The sequence below is a fragment of the Natrix helvetica genome (assembly GCF_964273705.1).
Source record: "Natrix helvetica genome assembly, chromosome: 4".
Taxonomy (NCBI): Eukaryota; Metazoa; Chordata; class Lepidosauria; order Squamata; family Natricidae; genus Natrix; species Natrix helvetica.
Window position 1 is genome coordinate 54,805,524 of NC_138550.1, and position 16,802 is coordinate 54,822,325.

At 38.1% G+C, this 16,802-nt stretch overlaps 3 protein-coding genes across 4 annotated transcripts in view; 1 reads left to right on the forward strand and 2 right to left on the reverse strand.

Annotated features, from left to right (window-relative positions):
• Nucleotides 1–3,539, reverse strand: part of HLCS (holocarboxylase synthetase) — a 70,365-nt gene extending 66,826 nt beyond the window's left edge. The window contains exon 1 of the mRNA XM_081951305.1: nucleotides 2,261–3,539. Within this exon, the coding sequence (XP_081807431.1) occupies nucleotides 2,261–2,665 (405 nt within the window). The 5' untranslated portion in view covers nucleotides 2,666–3,539. The remainder of the gene's footprint in view (nucleotides 1–2,260) is intronic.
• A 2,789-nt stretch (nucleotides 3,540–6,328) lies between these two features.
• On the reverse strand, nucleotides 6,329–12,432 carry PIGP (phosphatidylinositol glycan anchor biosynthesis class P). Its single transcript, XM_081951309.1, has 6 exons — nucleotides 12,194–12,432; nucleotides 11,139–11,245; nucleotides 10,526–10,614; nucleotides 8,865–8,937; nucleotides 7,932–8,050; nucleotides 6,329–7,303 (listed from the first exon to the last, which is right to left on the reverse strand). Exons 3-6 carry the CDS (start codon nucleotides 10,605–10,607, stop codon nucleotides 7,185–7,187), a joined length of 393 nt encoding a protein of 130 aa, XP_081807435.1. The 5' UTR covers nucleotides 10,608–10,614; nucleotides 11,139–11,245; nucleotides 12,194–12,432; the 3' UTR covers nucleotides 6,329–7,184.
• Nucleotides 12,433–12,491: 59 nt separating this feature from the next.
• Nucleotides 12,492–16,802, forward strand: part of TTC3 (tetratricopeptide repeat domain 3) — a 68,775-nt gene continuing 64,464 nt past the window's right edge. The window contains exons 1-4 of one of the 2 annotated variants that reach the window (XM_081951304.1): nucleotides 12,492–12,620; nucleotides 12,934–13,062; nucleotides 14,440–14,524; nucleotides 15,409–15,454. In XM_081951304.1, coding sequence (XP_081807430.1) covers nucleotides 13,037–13,062; nucleotides 14,440–14,524; nucleotides 15,409–15,454 — 157 coding nt within the window. In that variant the 5' untranslated portion in view covers nucleotides 12,492–12,620; nucleotides 12,934–13,036. The other variant, XM_081951303.1, reaches the window with a different exon arrangement.

Sequence of the window (16,802 nt, forward strand, 5' to 3'; positions counted from 1 at the left end):
TCAGTGTTAGGGTCAGAGACAAAGTGGCGACAAACAAACAAAACTTGGTTAAACCATTCATCAATAGCTTTGCTTTAAGAATTAAGTGAGTACAGTGATCTTGCAACCATGTGATACAAACATTAAGCCAACAATATAACCTAAGATAGAAAATAAATCACACGAGTAAGAAAAAAATGAAGATGAAAAAAAATATTTGGGCAGAAAAAAACACACATTTAAAGTAGGAACAGGAATTTCTGATCCTCTAGATTTTGATTCAATCCTTTTCTCAATCTACATGTATTAAAGATGGTAATGTGGCCCAACAGTGGCCGGCTGAGCTGTTGGTGGAATCTGACAGCAATGAACACTATGGGACTGCCCGGGAGGCTGAGGAAGGTTCTGGGGGGTGTTCGGAGTCAGAGCAGGGAATAGAGAGGCGTGTTGGCTACCAGGTGGCGTCTGAGTCAGGGAGCAGTGAGGAAGAACAGAGGGAAGCTGTCCCTGACATACGTATGCGTAGGGCTGTGAGGAGGAGGGAGCAGCTTTGGAAAAAGGGTCACAGAAGGAAATAGGAACAGGTGGCTGATTGGTCCCTCCCGGAGAGCTTATAGGTGGGGCAACGGGAGGGGAATTTTGCAGGAAACAACAATTTACTGATCTAGCCGTAGAGAAAGATTGGGAGAATTTTGTGAGTTCAAGCCTTGTTTCATAGCTTTCTGGGCTCCCAGCCAAGGGGTTGCTTATCTGTAGAGACTTTGGACAGAACAGGTAAACTTAATATATCCCTGAACTCTTCAAACTTACACAATTTATTAGAATTAATCTACTACTCTGGTAACTCTACAATTTATTCTTGGCTTTTAGCTACATTATTATTAGTACATTGAATCACAACATTTTATTGCTTTATTGAGCTACTTTTCACAATATTACTGCCACCACTGTTACATCTAGTATATTGCTATGTAATATGAATAATCTCAACCAATTTTTATATTTGTATATATATTATAGTTGACCAAAAATAGAAGTGAACTGTAACCTTTGAAAACCTTATATCTCATCTGCAATTTACCATTGTTAAAGGAAGTATGAGATTTCTGGGTTTAAATTTTGGGAGAAAGTGGTAAATACAAAACTAAGTTGTAATTCAGTGCATGGATCTTTGGAAATGACAAATACGTCTATAATTGTGCTTAATAACATTCCAATTTATATATTTTAAATGTATATTTGTACATACAATGTTGATCTTGTGAAAACAACATAATTATTGCCTACAAGTTCCTAGGATATGTCAAACCAGAATTACTGCATCTTATGGGAAGAGTAGGGACATGATATAATTGTAACGTCTTTGATTGTTTTTGTTTGCTATGCATTATTTATGGATATTCAAGATGCAAAATATTTCCCCATGATAAGGAAAATATATTTGGAATATTAACTGAGTGTTCTGTTCAGTACCTATTGTACTCCTCCCACACGCATTGTACTTCTTTCCACATTCCCCTAGCAATAAAACGTGGGCTGTTAATTATGGGAACTGGAGACCAACATTTCTGGTTGATCAGGTTAGAAGGCTAACTTTTTACTCTATCAGAAATATCATGGGAAGTTTACACATTACACATTTAACATAGACATTCTACACTAACAGATACATAAAACACACATGTACACAAGCATATTTATGACTACGTAGTTATTAGGTACATATACCAATGGGACTAGAGAAGATTGTTATCATGCAAGCTGTAAAACAATTTGATGTTTTCAATAGCCAAGGATTTTAAAGGAATGCCATTCCAGTCCATTACTCTAAAAAATACATATTGGCCCTTAGTGTTACATTTGCTGAAATCCACTTTTCTTGAGATTTCAACTGATAAAAAGTTTTTAAATTCTGCTACCTCCTCACTTGTTTAATAGCACGTGCTCCTAAATTATGATACCGGTACATCCATGTGCAAGCTGCCTTGGGAAATTTTTAAAGCAGGAAAACAGGCAAGCCGAAACCATACATTGAACAGTTTAAAAAGTATCAGTGGCTCGTGCCACACATTCAGCTTCATCTGGTATCTCCTGCTTACCCGGGACCTGTCCAAGGCACAGCTATTCCCACGAGTGAAAGTTTTCAGCCTCTCTAATAAATGCAGGCGTGAGACAGCAACACTCCCCTCACCCTCGCATAGCCACACCCACAACCTCCCTTTCCACGCAATGTACGATAGGCCCGGCCCCAGCCCTCCCTCTCTGCCACTGCATATCACACCTGAGTCTCGCCTGTGAAGAAAACCTTGTCGCCCACCCTGAGGCAAACGATCTCGTCGGAGAGGCCGGGCGCCTCCTGTTTGCAAAGCGGAAGGTGGGGGACCTGCTGGTGCAAGGTGAAGCGAGTACACCCGAAGCTGGAGGAGGAGCCGCAGCCGGAGGAAGAGCAGAACGTAAACGAACACCGGGTTCGGTACAGCCTGCGCACTGTGCGCCGGATGAGCCCAGCGGAACAAGCCCCCCAGCGCGCCCACAGGTATAAGTAGCACAGCGTGATGAGCATGACGCGAGGGGGGAGCCGCCGGCGACTTGCGAAAGGCCGCTCACGGCCGGATTCCCATCCCTGCACCGGCAACTTCTCGCCAAAGTGAAGAGCGGCGGTGGAGCCGCGCCACCGCTTCCCCATTGGTTCTCTCGCTCTTCCTCACGCGAAGACTAAGGCGGTGCTGATTGGTCAGAGATCGCATTCCTCCCACTCTGCTTGGGTCAGCCGAGAGGTTCCCCCGGGCTCCATTTTTTTGCTGCGCTTGGTGGGTCTACTCCGCAGGGGGGAAAGTCTCCCGTTTCGAAAGGGAGGTGAGTGGGAGTACTTAGAGAAGGCGATTGCCTTGCTAGCGCTTTCCCAGTTTCTCTTTCGTCTTACTGTCTCTGCCTTAACCTTACTGCTACATATTAAGATTCCTTTCACCTTTGTCAACGAGTGAGCCTTGAGTTGCAGTGTATATTGCAACTGGCTATTTGGATTTAGAAGGCGCAAACCTGAGGGACTGAGAATTAATGCCGCCCGGAGTTATCTTGTAGAGGAGATGGACGCATAGAAACGTAAATAAATAAAATAAAATGCAGCCAAACATCCTTCCAGGGGGGAACACTTTTATGTATTGTAAAGAATACTATACTCTCAAAAGCATTGGACGTTACAAGCCCCCAAACAGACATAAACCATGTTTATATTTATTCAATTTGTAAAGCTAAATAAAGTTTGTTTAAAGTTTTAAAGAAAAATTGGTAGTTGGTTTTCAGGACATGAAAACATAATCTATGCAAATGCCAAAGGACCAAACCATATCAGTGGGAATGTAATGTGTTATTGTGCACATATCATTTGCTAGTAGTGCCTTTCCTGTTTCTTTCAGAGCAGATTTCTCATTTATCCACAGAATAGCAAACACCAACTGAGCTGAGTACCACTGTTAACTTTTGAAAAGAAATGTTATAGATTTTTTTCCACTCACACCCCATTGCAAAAGCAAAATATTCAGTGAATGCTGTTTTCATCTGGAAAGCATTTTCATGTTTCTTTTAAGATTGTCAAAAAGATATAGCATTACCTTTACATTTATGCCAATAAAGGGCTTATCACAATCAATTGAAGTTAAAGTTCTGAGTATTGGTAAGAAAGACTTTGCTTTTGGCCTCACTTTTGCAACTATCTATAGAACTAGTCAACCCTGTGACCCATTGGGTCATCCTTTAAAAGAAAGGTAGTGTAATTTGATGTGACCAGAATGAATATTAATGTTTAGGCTGACCATATTTTTCTTACACAATGCTGAATGGTTCCATGGTCATCTGAGTATATTTCATAAATAGAAAATTGTTGCAAATGAACTTCAATAAAAAGTTAATATTTACTTACCTAAACAGAAAAAAGAATGACCACAGATATGCAAAAACAATAGCAAGAGCGGGAGGAACTTCCAACTTCCCGTTAGCTTCCCCATTGACTTTGCTTGTGGGAAGGTGGCAGGGAGCATTAGAAATCATGATCAGATATCGTGGGGATGCTGCAACAATCACAATTTTGTGAGCAAAACTGATGTGAACATCGTGGAAATTTTAATTCCACATAAGTAGTGGGCCCTTGATGTTTTATGCATTAAGTTAGCAGATTTTAGGTACCTTAATTCATACATTAGGATACAAACAGAAAAATACAATGCAAGTTTTAATGGTATATAAATAAAGACAAGAAAAGTGAAGGTCCCCTACTGAAGCTGGTTTTTCAGCACAGATGGAAGGCTGCAAAAAATGGATTCAGAGGCAGGTTTTTGACAGAATAAGTTATCAAAATGTGCATTTGTTGAGAAATAGCTTCACAACAAGTTGCCAACGGTAAATACTTTTTCAATGAAGAAAATGTATTGGAAATAAGCCACAGCTTTTAACATGAATTAAAAATCAAGAAGAAAACCACTTATAATCAAAATATATTTCATTCCTGCTAATTTATAACTTTTCCAGAAGAAATAATTGTGATTGTATTGGTGGAAAATATATCTTAAACATTTCTTATGGCTATTTTCTCCTTTAAAACAACAAATCTGAATCTTATATCTGTCCCAAAGGGAGTCTTTTCCTAAAACTGAAACAAAATCATTTAGGCATATAAAATCTGATTTATATTTTTTTTGTATTTTAGATTGCATCTAATCTGGGTGAATACCAAGATTTAGATAAATGTTCCATCTTTCCTCTAAGAAATTAATTGGAAGTGGAATGACAGCACCAAATAAATCCATAGTTGACTCTACAGGTAGTCCATGTTTTTCAGCAATTGCTTTGAACAGCAATCATTCAGTTACTATGATGATAAAAAAGTAACTTGCAACCAATCCTCACATTTACAACCTCTGTGGTCTGTAAGTCAAGGGAAAGATGAAGTAATATCATAAGCACTCTGACAATCTCTTAGTTTTACATTATGTAGTGACCAAATTGCCAGTCCCAATTGGAATAGCTAATTGAGGACTACTTGCACCTGAATTATGTCTTTTTAATCTTATATCAAATTTGTCCCCCTATTCTACCTTGGCCAGAACCTATTTGGAATGCTGTGACAGGATTTAGACATTAGAATGAACAGTGACAAATTGGAAAAAAATTAGAAGATGGCTACCAAGATGGTGAAGAGTCTAGAAACTAAGGCCTGTGATTAAAAGATCTGGGAATACAGTATTAGCCTACAGAAAATACAAAGGGAAAATGATAGCACTCTTCAAATAGTATATATCATAAATAGAAAAATAATCTTAAAGAGTTATCACACAGAATATCTCCCAGGGGGAAAGATTTATTTCTATTGCCCTAGTAGAAATGAGATAAACGTACAACAGAGGAGCTTCAGGCAAAACATCAGGATAAGGTTTCTGATTGAATTCAATCAGTAGAACATCTGCCACATTAAAAAGTGAGTTTTCCTTTTTTTAAGATTCTTTAAACAAAGGCTGAGTGATCTCCTGCCAAATGGTATATTGGATCCTGCACTGACTAGAGGACTGGATTAGATAACCTCAAAGCTGCATTCCAACTCTGATTCTAGACTATATGTTTAGGATAGAAAAATCAGTTTAACTATTATATTCTAAGTACTTTTGCTCTTTAGTAGCTAAATGACCTATTTTTGCAGTCAACTTTGGGTAGGGTAATATTGACCTTACTCTACCCAACTTTGGGTAGGGTAAGGGACACGGTGACTCATTGGCTAGGATACTGAGCTTGTCGATCAGAAAGGTTGGCAGTTTGGCGGTTCGAATCCCCAGTGCCACGTAACGGAGTGAGCTCCCATTACTTGTCCCAGCTTCTGCCAACCTAGCAGTTCGAAAGCATGTAAAAATGCAAGTAGAAAAATAGGGACCACTTTGGTGGGAAGGTAACAGCATTCTGTGTGCTTTTGGCATTTAGTCATGCCGGTCACATGACTATGGAGACGTCTTTGGACACCGCTGGCTCTTCGGCTTTAAAATGGAGATGAGCCCTGCCCACTAGAATTGGGAATGGTTAGCACATTTGTGCGAGGGTAACCTTTACCTTTTCTTACCTTGAGTAGGGTATTATAACTCCATTTTTTCTCTCATCTCTTTTATGTTTCCTTAGATGTCAAGATTGTAATTCCAGAACCATTTATCTAGGAATATAATTAATCTGTGTAGACCCACACAGAATTGTAAACAGAATTATGCTGTCTATTATTTATATACCAATATACAAAGCTAAAAGGAAATAAGAATCAGTGTTCCAAGCTTTTTTGCTTAAAGTATATATACCAATTCACTGCAATGTTCTACAATTTCTTGTGACACGCCAGAATTTATTTTACCATGACTGAAGAATAAAACTCGAATAAATGTATACAGCGAGTAAGGAAAATATTTATCTGCAGCATGCATATAAATATTAGGACTAGTTATAAAGTAATTGCATTCAAGACTTAGGTCTGCATTTCAATTCGAATTATTTATAGTATTACTATCACATTGGAATACATTCAGTATCTATAAATTTAAAAATCTGAACCTTGTTTACTTTAGCTGCTAATGTTTCTATGCACATGGAAGAAAAATCATATCTAAATGTCTAAGGGTAATGATTCTGGGCCAAATCCAGCATAACTTTTCTATTATGCACTTATCTAAGCTGCTTTATAAACATGATCATAATTTTACATGGTATACCTTGTTAAAAGAAACAGCCACCACATTTGGTAGTATTATATATTAGTTCTTGGAACATATCCTTAAATAATACATAGTCTAGTTAATATACAAAACAGAACACAACTGAGAAGTGGCTCAATTCACTGTCATGTGAATATACTACCTATATTGACAGAGAGAGAAATACATAGCAGGATTTGTCAACAGAACTTCACAAGGGAAACTACTTTCCTCAAATAATTTAGAATACAGTATCAGCTATAGGAGAGAACAAATGAAAACTTTATCTGCAATGTATAAGAAAAAAGCAACCAAAGTTGTGGAAATACAATGCCCCAAGAGGCTCCAGCTAATCCTTAAAATGCTGTTTAACTATTACAGTTATATTTTAGGGCTAATTTATGTAAGCTGTCTGAAGTCAAGTGTTTAGGCACCCTATTGTCAATATTTCTATATCGTGTTTCATACTTTCTGACATGAGCCTCTAGCTTAATTCTCTTTGCTGTTAAGAAAAAACATTTTATTTACTTCATTAATAGGAATATCTCTTAATGCAGGAATTGCTTCTTCTTGTGGTATTTTCTGTTTTTGATTTTTTGCATAGTGATCTGTAAAAGATTTTTAAAAATCACAAATACATTTTTTATTTAATGAGATGAAATGTAGTAAGAATGCAAGAAATTATTTATTGCAAAAATATGTTAGAGACTATCTCCGACACCAACCATGTGCAATTACAGTGGTGATGAAAAAGTAAATTTGTGACCAATGCCTACATCTATAACCTTCATACTGTCTGTATTTGCCATTACAGTCAGTACACTATCACCTTTGAAACTTTATTCTGAAAAGCCATTCATTCATTCTATATCTCACTTTTATTATTTTTACAAATACGCTGAGACAGCAAATGTATCTAACACATCTTCAACCTCCTATTTTCCCCACAACGACAACCCTGTAAGGTGAATTTGACTGAGAGAGTAACTGGCCCAAAGTCACCCAGCTGGCTTTCATAGCTAAGGTGAGACTTAAATTCATGGTCTCTTGCTTTCTAACCTGGTGCATTAACCACTAGATCAAACTAGCTCTGTGATCTAAAACATAATGATGCAAACAATGCAATATAAAGCAAAAAAACCATCTACTTGAGAGATTAGCATGCTGATCTCGCAATAAAGTGTTATGGGTACATTGCAAACAGTTCTAGGTATATTTTTGTATTCTTGTGCTTACCTGTAATAGTGTCTGTAGAATTCAGTGGAGCTGTACTGATCATGTTAATACCAAAGAGGAGTACATAACCTATTCCCACAGCAACTAAAAGATACACAGGCAATGCAGCAGCCCAGAATCTAGGAAGTAGAAACAACACTTGAAATAGTGCTTCATACATATGAGAAAATGCAACAAAACAACTATCAACATATGGTAGCATAGTAGAAAAAGAAGAGAATTAGCAACATGATAAGGGAATGGAGTGGTTGGTTTGGAAAGAAAGTCTAAAATCCTAGGGCTCTTTAATTCAAAATTCTGATAAAGTATGTACATCATATATGTCCTTATATCTCACATAAGTCCTGAATCAGGAGCCACATACATAATGAAGAGGGGGAGTGGGGCAAGTACCTTTACATTCAACTCGAAATATTATGGTAAATTATATGGATGATTCTTCTGAATCAGCAGAGATTATTCTTATTCAAGGTTATACAGGTATCCTTGACTTACAACCACATTTGTCCTCAAATTTTCTGTTGCTAAATGAGACAGTTGTTAAGTGAGTTTTGCCCCATTTTACGACCTTTCTTGCTAAAAGTTGTTAAGTGAATCATTGCAATTGTTAAGTTAGCATGGTTGTTAAGTAAATCTAGCTTTCCCATTGACTCAGGAGGTCACAAAAGGTGGTCACATCACCCCAGGATACTGCAACTGTCATAAATCTGAATCAGTTGTCAAGTGTCTGAATTTTGATCATGTAACCAGAGGATAGCGCAATGTCATAAATGTAAAAAATAGTCATGTCACTTTTTTCAGTGGCATTGTAACTCCGAATGGTCATTAAATGAATTGTTATAAGTTGAGGATGATCTGCATTGTTAAAATATACATAGTATTTATAAAATAATTCAATAGGAAAACCTTTAATGAAAGTTATTAAGAACTTACTTTTGTGGCCAGTATGTTAAGCCCAACGAGAACAGCCAGGATTCAGGTATGTAGGCCCACACAATATACAGAACTACATATATCCATATATATATAGATACAGCACGCAGACAAAAAGCAAAAAAAAATTAAGTAGTGTGAATTATATTATATCTACAAAGAAGGCAAGCATATAATGTAAGATTCATTTTAATAATCATATTCATAATTGGTTTGAGGAAGGTAAGTTAGCCACTTCTCAGTAGCATGTTTAACAGCCATAATAAAAGAGCTGATTTAATTTTATCTCTGATATAGGGAGTCAGCATTTCTGGTCATTGTTGGATATTTTGTATGGATGTGCATCAGAAAATAGCTGTTCGTGTTCATAGCTACAATTACATGAAGATAAATATGTATGTATGTATGCATCCAACTTTGCAGAAAGAATTCAGTCTGTCTACCATATAAAAGCTGAGTCAATTTTGTAGTCAGCTTCTGTTCATTTAGGTATACATCAAAACGGGCAATTTCACCAAGTATGCCTAAATCTTTGCCTAGAATTATATATGAGGAAATTATATATGTGTAATTTTATCGCTTCAGGGCTTTCTGATTTTAAAATATTATTGCTACTCTTTCTAGTATCTTGCTTCTGGGGAGGCACAGGACACATGAAAAAGTTTTAAAATGGTAGTGGCTAATTTTTATGCCAATATTTATGTCAGTATTATTGTTAATATATATAGTTAATTTCTCTAAATATTGTGTATACTTGATTCCTCCCAGCCCCAAGCTTTAGCAAGGTTAGGGACTGCCTCCTCTACTTCCACTTGAACTCCTTCCACCTGCCTATCTCCTCCCCAAATCTCTGCCCTTTTGGTTGCCAGCCTACCCACTGCACTACTACTCCATTGCCAGGACCTTCTTTCATGCTGCCTTTTCTTGGGCCTGTGCAGCCAAGACTTTAGCAAAGATTTTTCTTATCGTCCAGTGCCTCTATTCATGACCCACCCAGAACCTTTCATGAAACATGCCTAGCATGTGAAAAAGATCCTGTGTATGGCAAGAGAGAAGCCTCAGCTATATCAGTGTGAAACAAGACCTCTACAGTAGTGCCGGATGGTAAAGTGGGTGCCGCTGCAGGTAGGCAGATGGCCAAAAGATCATCATCAAGGGAATTGTGCAAAGTGGGCCCAAATGTTGTTCATGTGACCACAGCTGAGTTACAGTATCTTGAACTTCAAGGACTGGGTGTAAGTCCCTTCATTCAGTGCTGTGGTAACTGAACCGTTGCTGAATGAATAGACATTAAAGCATGTACTATCTGTAATCAATGTCTTTTAAATAAACCCAAATACATATAAGATATTCTGTCCGCCATCTAACATGGCATTTGACCATTGAGATCTTTTCTTATCTTTAATCGAAGCAATTAATTCAATATAATTTACTCTCATGTGCAGCACCTTCAGAACTATGACTCTTATTTTCAGTATGGGTATCACATGCAACATTGCACTTTAACTCTCTGAAACTTTACAAACCTTGCAATTGCAGCATAGACAATTTTGAAAAGACAACAATGAAATGCAACAGGCAACATACCTATACTATCTTGCTTGTGATATAATTTGATAAATCACCACATTCAAACTATTAGGTTTAAATGGTTTACTTACTAAAGGCAAATTGGGAGCCCAAGTAAAGAACAAAACCATATATAGCTCTTTCAGGCAATGGGGCTGGTGAATTTTCAACCATGCTGATGCTTTTATTTTATTAAAAAGAAAAGGGAAAAAGGAAAACAATTAGTTTAAGTTAACCTAATTATGGTTATCAATAATTTCGCTTCTATGTGGCCAAAAAATGAAATTATGGTATTCAAAAAATACAACATGGCTACTAATCCCCTTTTAATTAGGATATACACATTTCAAATTTCAAAGCACACTCCATCAACTATTTGGAAATTAGCTTTATGTCTAGCTACATGCAAGACAACTGGCTGCAAATTCAAGTAATTTATAATAAATAATCATAAGTAATTTACTATTTTCAATATCCAATAGATTAGCTACCCCTAATGTTTTTTTTCTGGCAACTACAGTTTTAATCTCTCAGTAGCTACAAAATTATTTGTTGAATTTAAAATAAAGATCTGAATTCTAGGAGGTTTTTTTACATCAAATAAGAGGCCCCAGATGACACACTGCAATAAATTGCTGTTACTGAAGTGACTGGCCAGCAGAGAATGAATACAAAGTCCTTTCTATCTTTTTATTCTAAGCTTACCTTTAATCTTAAATCATATCCAATAGCAAGAGAACTGTGACGGTGAGTGGAGAAGAGAAAATTGTTCCTGTTTAAGATGCCAATGTGCTTATTCCAATCCTAAAAATCTTTAAAAACAAAACAAAAATAAATCCGGCTGTAAATGTCATGATAGTTAAACAATAAAGGTTAGAATAAAGATTTCCAAAACAAACATCGAAGCCTTCATAGACAATCTTGCAAAAGATTCATTACTGTGTTAAACTCTTCCAAAAGCCCCGTTACATTTAACTGAATCTTTCAAACTATGGACGACTTCTTCATAGAGGTGCTGTTTTAATAGCAATAGCACTTATATACGGCTCCACATTGCTTTACAGCACTTTCTGAGGGGTTTACAAATGTCACCATATTGTTCTCAACAGTCTGGTTCCTCATTTCAACCTCAGAAGAATGGAAGCTGAGTCGTATCTCCAAAACATCTGCAAAGCATCAAGTTAGAGAGAGATAACCTATGGTCAAATGATATTTATCTGTATTCATTTACAAGAAATAAACCCTGTGCGGGAAGTCTCACACTGCTATTTTGAAATTTTTATTTTCTGAAAAGCTTGAAATTATATATATGGCTGTTCAAAATTATTCTTATAGACTAAGACACTTCCTTATATGTAAAGTAGCAGAATTTAAAATTCAATCCCTAGTTCAAAAGCATTACTATTTAACCACATGTCAAGCTTACAAGCTTCCAAAAGACATTTTGTAACTCTTCCCCTCCCTGCCAATGTTTCATGCCCAAAATGACAGCAATTGGAAACAACTCAGTGTTTTTCCTTTCAACTGCTCCAGTACGCTGCATGCTAACCTCAGCGTTCTGTATTTTTTTCTACTGTTGTCTCCACTATCAATGCTACTATTGCAATAATTATAACACAAGATAATCAATGATCATTGATAATGGAATGTGTCCAAAATGTATTGTATGTCGTTATTTTTTTATTAAAAAATTTCCGTATCGCCGTATGTTTAACTAGAACATTTATATAACAGAAAAAGTAAAATTATCACTGCATCACCATTAATATAAGAATTACAAACGCAGCGTAGGTCCACCGTCCATACCAAAACTGTCCAAAGAAGATATATGGAAGGGTTTGAACTGGAGAAATCCGATTTAGAGAACTTTTCGAATGTCATCCGATTAAGTTAAAAAAAAGAACAACTTCCTCATCTCCTGTATGCGGACTACAAGAGGACAGGACTTGTTGTCTACATACACCTTTCTATTAAAAACGCCGCTTTTCTCTATGGCGGAAAAATGCAACGTACCGGAAGTGACGTTCGCAGTCCGGAAAGCGCAAGGGTTATCATCCTATTTTGAAAGCCAGGGTGTATGCAGTGAGGGACCAATGAGGAGGCAGAGTAAGGCGGAAGCGTGTTGGATGGTGGTGACGTGGTGAGGTGGTGATTGTTCCTTTCGGGGAAAGAAAAGGCGGCGTGAAGGTAAGAGCAGCGGGGAGTCCCATAAAGCTTGCCTGTCGTCCCGGTGAGAGAAAAGCTCCGTGCATTGATGCGGTCGCGGGCGACTTTGATTAAACTTCGCGGTCGTTCAGCCTTCTCCGTGGCTAAGCTCCCGGGCCTCCACGAGTCTCGTGGGGCTCTCTTTCCCCGCGACCCGCCTTCAGGCAGTACATTCAACAGTGTTTCCTTGTGTTCTGATGCAGCTTATCTAAAACGTGGGAAGGCTCCATGTTTTTTAAGGGCAGCCACTTCTGTTCTCCTCTCTGGAATTATTTTCCGCTGATATTATCTCTAGCAACCGCACAAGTCTTCCTGCCGGACCAGCTTCCGAGTAAGCTGCCTTTTGGGGCTCCCAGATTCCCCTCGATGACCTGACAGTGTTCTGAGTGGCCCCAATTATGATTCAAGGAATAAGAGGAATTCGGTAAGAGGAATCCAGCAAGGTTGTGTGTAAGGACTAGTGCTTTTTAACTTGCTTATAGATGGGATCAATTTATGGGTAAGCAATGAATTGGTCAAGTGTAAAAATGGTGCCAAATTTTTCAGGATATGTATTGGAACACGATTTTGAAAAAACCTGGAAATATCTTTCAGAGCTAACTAATCAGTAAATGAGAAATGCAAGTAAAAGCATTGACCTTATTATGCAAATATATAGCATGTCTGCATTTGGAATATTGTGTGTAGTTGTTGACTCTACAGTTGAAAAGGGACTCAAACTGCTTCTATAGAAGAATGTGTGTAATTCTGCAGGTTGGAAAAGTGTAATTGAAAGAGGGCATAATTGAGCTGTATAATGTTATACAAAGCAAGGAAAAAGTTTAAAGGAAAAAAAATTCCTTCCTTAGGGCATTAAGACTAGGAATCATTCAACAATACTGGTTGGAAAAAGATTTGGAAAAGATGAAAGACTGCAATTCTTTGAACAGATCACATTTAATTTGTTAAATTTATCACCACAAAATGTAGTGTTGACTGTTTATTTGTATCGCTTTAAAAGGATATTGAATATATTCATAGTGTCACTACGTTATTTTGTTTGTCTACTTGAGTTATACTGTAGAGAAGTTTTTCTTATCTGACAATGATGTACTGCGCCTGCTCACACACATTCCAGAGACTTTTGATCTTCTGTTTGTCTGCCAAGAAGGTTTGGCTCTTGCCAAAATGTAACAATTAGATAGATTTGTTTTATTTTTATTTTTTTATATTAAAGCTTGTTTTCATTAGAACATGTAATCGGGTCTTATTTTCGCTTTTTCTGAAGATATGCTTTTTAGGAAAGCCGACGGTCTACACCTCATTAGCTCAGGGTGAAATTTCCCCTGACACATAGACTATATATTTCAAATGCTTGCAATTTCACGGTTACTTTTAGGTTGAAGGAAGCAAGTTTCCAAATATTAATTGCAGAGAACAGTGATGGAAAGGGAGAATGTAATTGTTTCTTGAACCCAAGTACTACATAGCATCTGGCCACTGTGAGAAGCAAAACACTGAAATAAAATGATCCTTGTCCTGATCCAGCAGGATGGTTCTTCCCTTCATTTCCCTTCATAAAATTGTCATTTTTTACAACTACCTAACCAATAGGATTTTTTCTATGTCATATACTGATACAAAGTACAGATTTGGATAAATATCTGATCATCTAAAATTAATGTAGTAATTAAATTGTTTTAATTTTATTTTTTATTTGTTTTTAACAAATTGTTTTTCTTTTAGCTAAAATCCATTAAAACATGGATAATTAGCATTTTTGTTAAATCAATTTTTCTAAACATTTTGTTACATTTTAAAGGTCATGCAGTATGGAAAATCCTACTTTTGAAGAGATCAGGTACATCTCACTTTGTAGTCCTTACATCAGGCCATGTTGTGAATTGGTAAGTACTTAATGAAAAATAACACCTGTGTTATTATTATAATATATTATTATATATTATATTATTAGTTGAAATTTCCATTAAGAGCCGTGGTGGCACAGTGGTTAGATTGCAGTATTGCAGGCTAATTCTGCTGACAGCCGACTGTTTGGCAGTTTGAGTTTCACCAGGCTCAAGGTTGACTCATCCTTCCATCCTTCCGAGGTCGGTAAAATGAGGATTGTTGGGGGCAATATGCTGACTGTAAATTTGCTTAGAGAGAGCTGTGAAGCACTGAAGCGGTATATAAGTCATAAGTGCTATTGTATAGTGTATTTCAGTTATGTCTTTTATTTGAATCTCTGCACAGATATTCTGATAAAAATTTGGCATCACAGGTGTGAATTTTACAACCAGAAATTTAAATATATTATTAATTTTGAACCCTAGACTATTGGTAATGGTTTCTCAGCAAGTGGCAGCATATAACTGAACTTGTATTGATCCCAACCTAAGCAAGGTTTATTAGGACTTAATTGGAAGTCTAGCACTAGGTAGTATAGCTTACTTCAGAAAGTGTTTTATATATCAGCATTTTCTTATTTGTTTTCCTGTTTCTAGGAAGAAGGTCATTTAAAAAAAAACTTTCTCCAGAAAAGAATCAAAAGATTTGCTGGTCTATGCAATGTTAAATCAGCTTTTCAGGATACTGATCCTTTGTTAGTCTGCCTTGATACCCAAATATCTCTTTGGTTTACAAAGAGAGAACAGTTTTATATTTGTTTTGGTATTGGTTGAAGAGCATTCAACATCCACTTTTGAATTAACACTATTGCTTAACTCAGGGCTGTTTTTCATTTTGCTTCACACTTTTAGAGTGGTACTTAAAATGTCTTTGTTTCTAGATGCGTGGAACATTTCGTGAATATTCTCCAAAGAAACATGAACCAGGTATTTAAACTGATAATACTTTTTTTGTTGTATAGTTTTCTTATCTGGGTTCTGTTTAATAGTCCTTGTTATCTTGCTGTACAAATTTATTTATTTATTTATTTATTTATTTATTATTCACACTTATAGACCGCCCCCTCTCCCGGAGAGGACTCGGGGCGGTGTACAGTCACTAAAATACGTTGTAAAATACATACATAAACAATTAAATTAATACTGGTGAAGGAGGTTGTGAGACTGTAATAGAATAATAAATATAATACGTTAAAAGCCTATAAAACCCCAAACCCAATTAAAATAAATAAATCCCGGGAGGTAAAACTAAGAAAGTGCCAGGCCAGCTGATTGAAATAGGTGAGTCTTTAACTTTTGCCGGAAGGAACGGAGGTCGGTGGTAGTTCGAATGTCTGGGGGGAGGTCATTCCAGAGGGTTGGGCCCATCACAGAGAAGGATCTACTCCTAGGTGTCGCCCGCTGGCATTGCCTAGCAGACGGCACCAGGAGGAGCCCCTCCCTGTGTGAGCGGATAGGTCGCAGGGACGTGTGTGGTAGGATGCGATCCTGCAGATAACTAGGTCCTCTGCCATGGAGCGCTTTAAAGATGGTGATCAATACCTTGAAACGCACCCGAAAGGCTACAGGTAGCCAGTGCAGCTCGCGCAGGAGAGGTGTTACGTGGGAGTAACGGGTACTTCCCATAATAACCCGCGCGGCTGCGTTCTGAACTAGCTGCAGTCTCCGGATGCGTCCCAAGGGAAGCCCCATGTAGAGGGCATTGCAGTAGTCCAGGCGAGACGTCACCAGCGCATGAGTGACCGTGCGCAGGGCACTCCGGTCCAGTAGGGGGCGCAATTGGCGCACCAGGCGAACCTGGTGGAATGCCCCCCTTGCCACGGCTGCCACATGGTCCTCCATTGACAGCCGGGCATCAAGGAGGACACCCAAATTGCGCGCCCGCTCCACAGGGGACAACTGTTCGCCCCCTATGGCCAGCGATGGAGTCAGCTGGCTGAACCGAGGTGCCGGCAACCACAGCCACTCGGTCTTGGAGGGGTTGAGTTTGAGTCTGTTGTCCCCCATCCAGACCCCGACGGCCTCCAAACACCGGGACATCACTTCGACAGCCTCGTTGGGGTGGTTTGGGGTTGAAATATACAGCTGAGTATCATCAGCGTAGAGATGGTATTCAACCCCAAAACCACGGATGATCTCACCCAGCGGCTTCACATATGCGTTGAACAGGAGAGGCGAGAGGACCGACCCCTGTGGCACCCCACAAGTGAGTGGCCTCAGGGACGACCTCTGTCCCCCTGTCAACACACATTGCTTCCGGTCGGAGAGGTAGGAG

Coding starts and splice junctions, on each gene's coding strand:
- PIGP (XM_081951309.1), bottom strand. CDS start 10,607: ATGGTTGAAAATTCACCAGCCCCATTGCCTGAAAGAGCTATATATGGT. Junction 8,938..10,525: donor GGGCTCCCAATTTGCCTTTA/GTAAGTAAACCA, acceptor GGATATATGTAG/TTCTGTATATTGTGTGGGCC. Junction 8,051..8,864: donor TTAACATACTGGCCACAAAA/GTAAGTTCTTAA, acceptor TCTACTTCCTAG/ATTCTGGGCTGCTGCATTGC.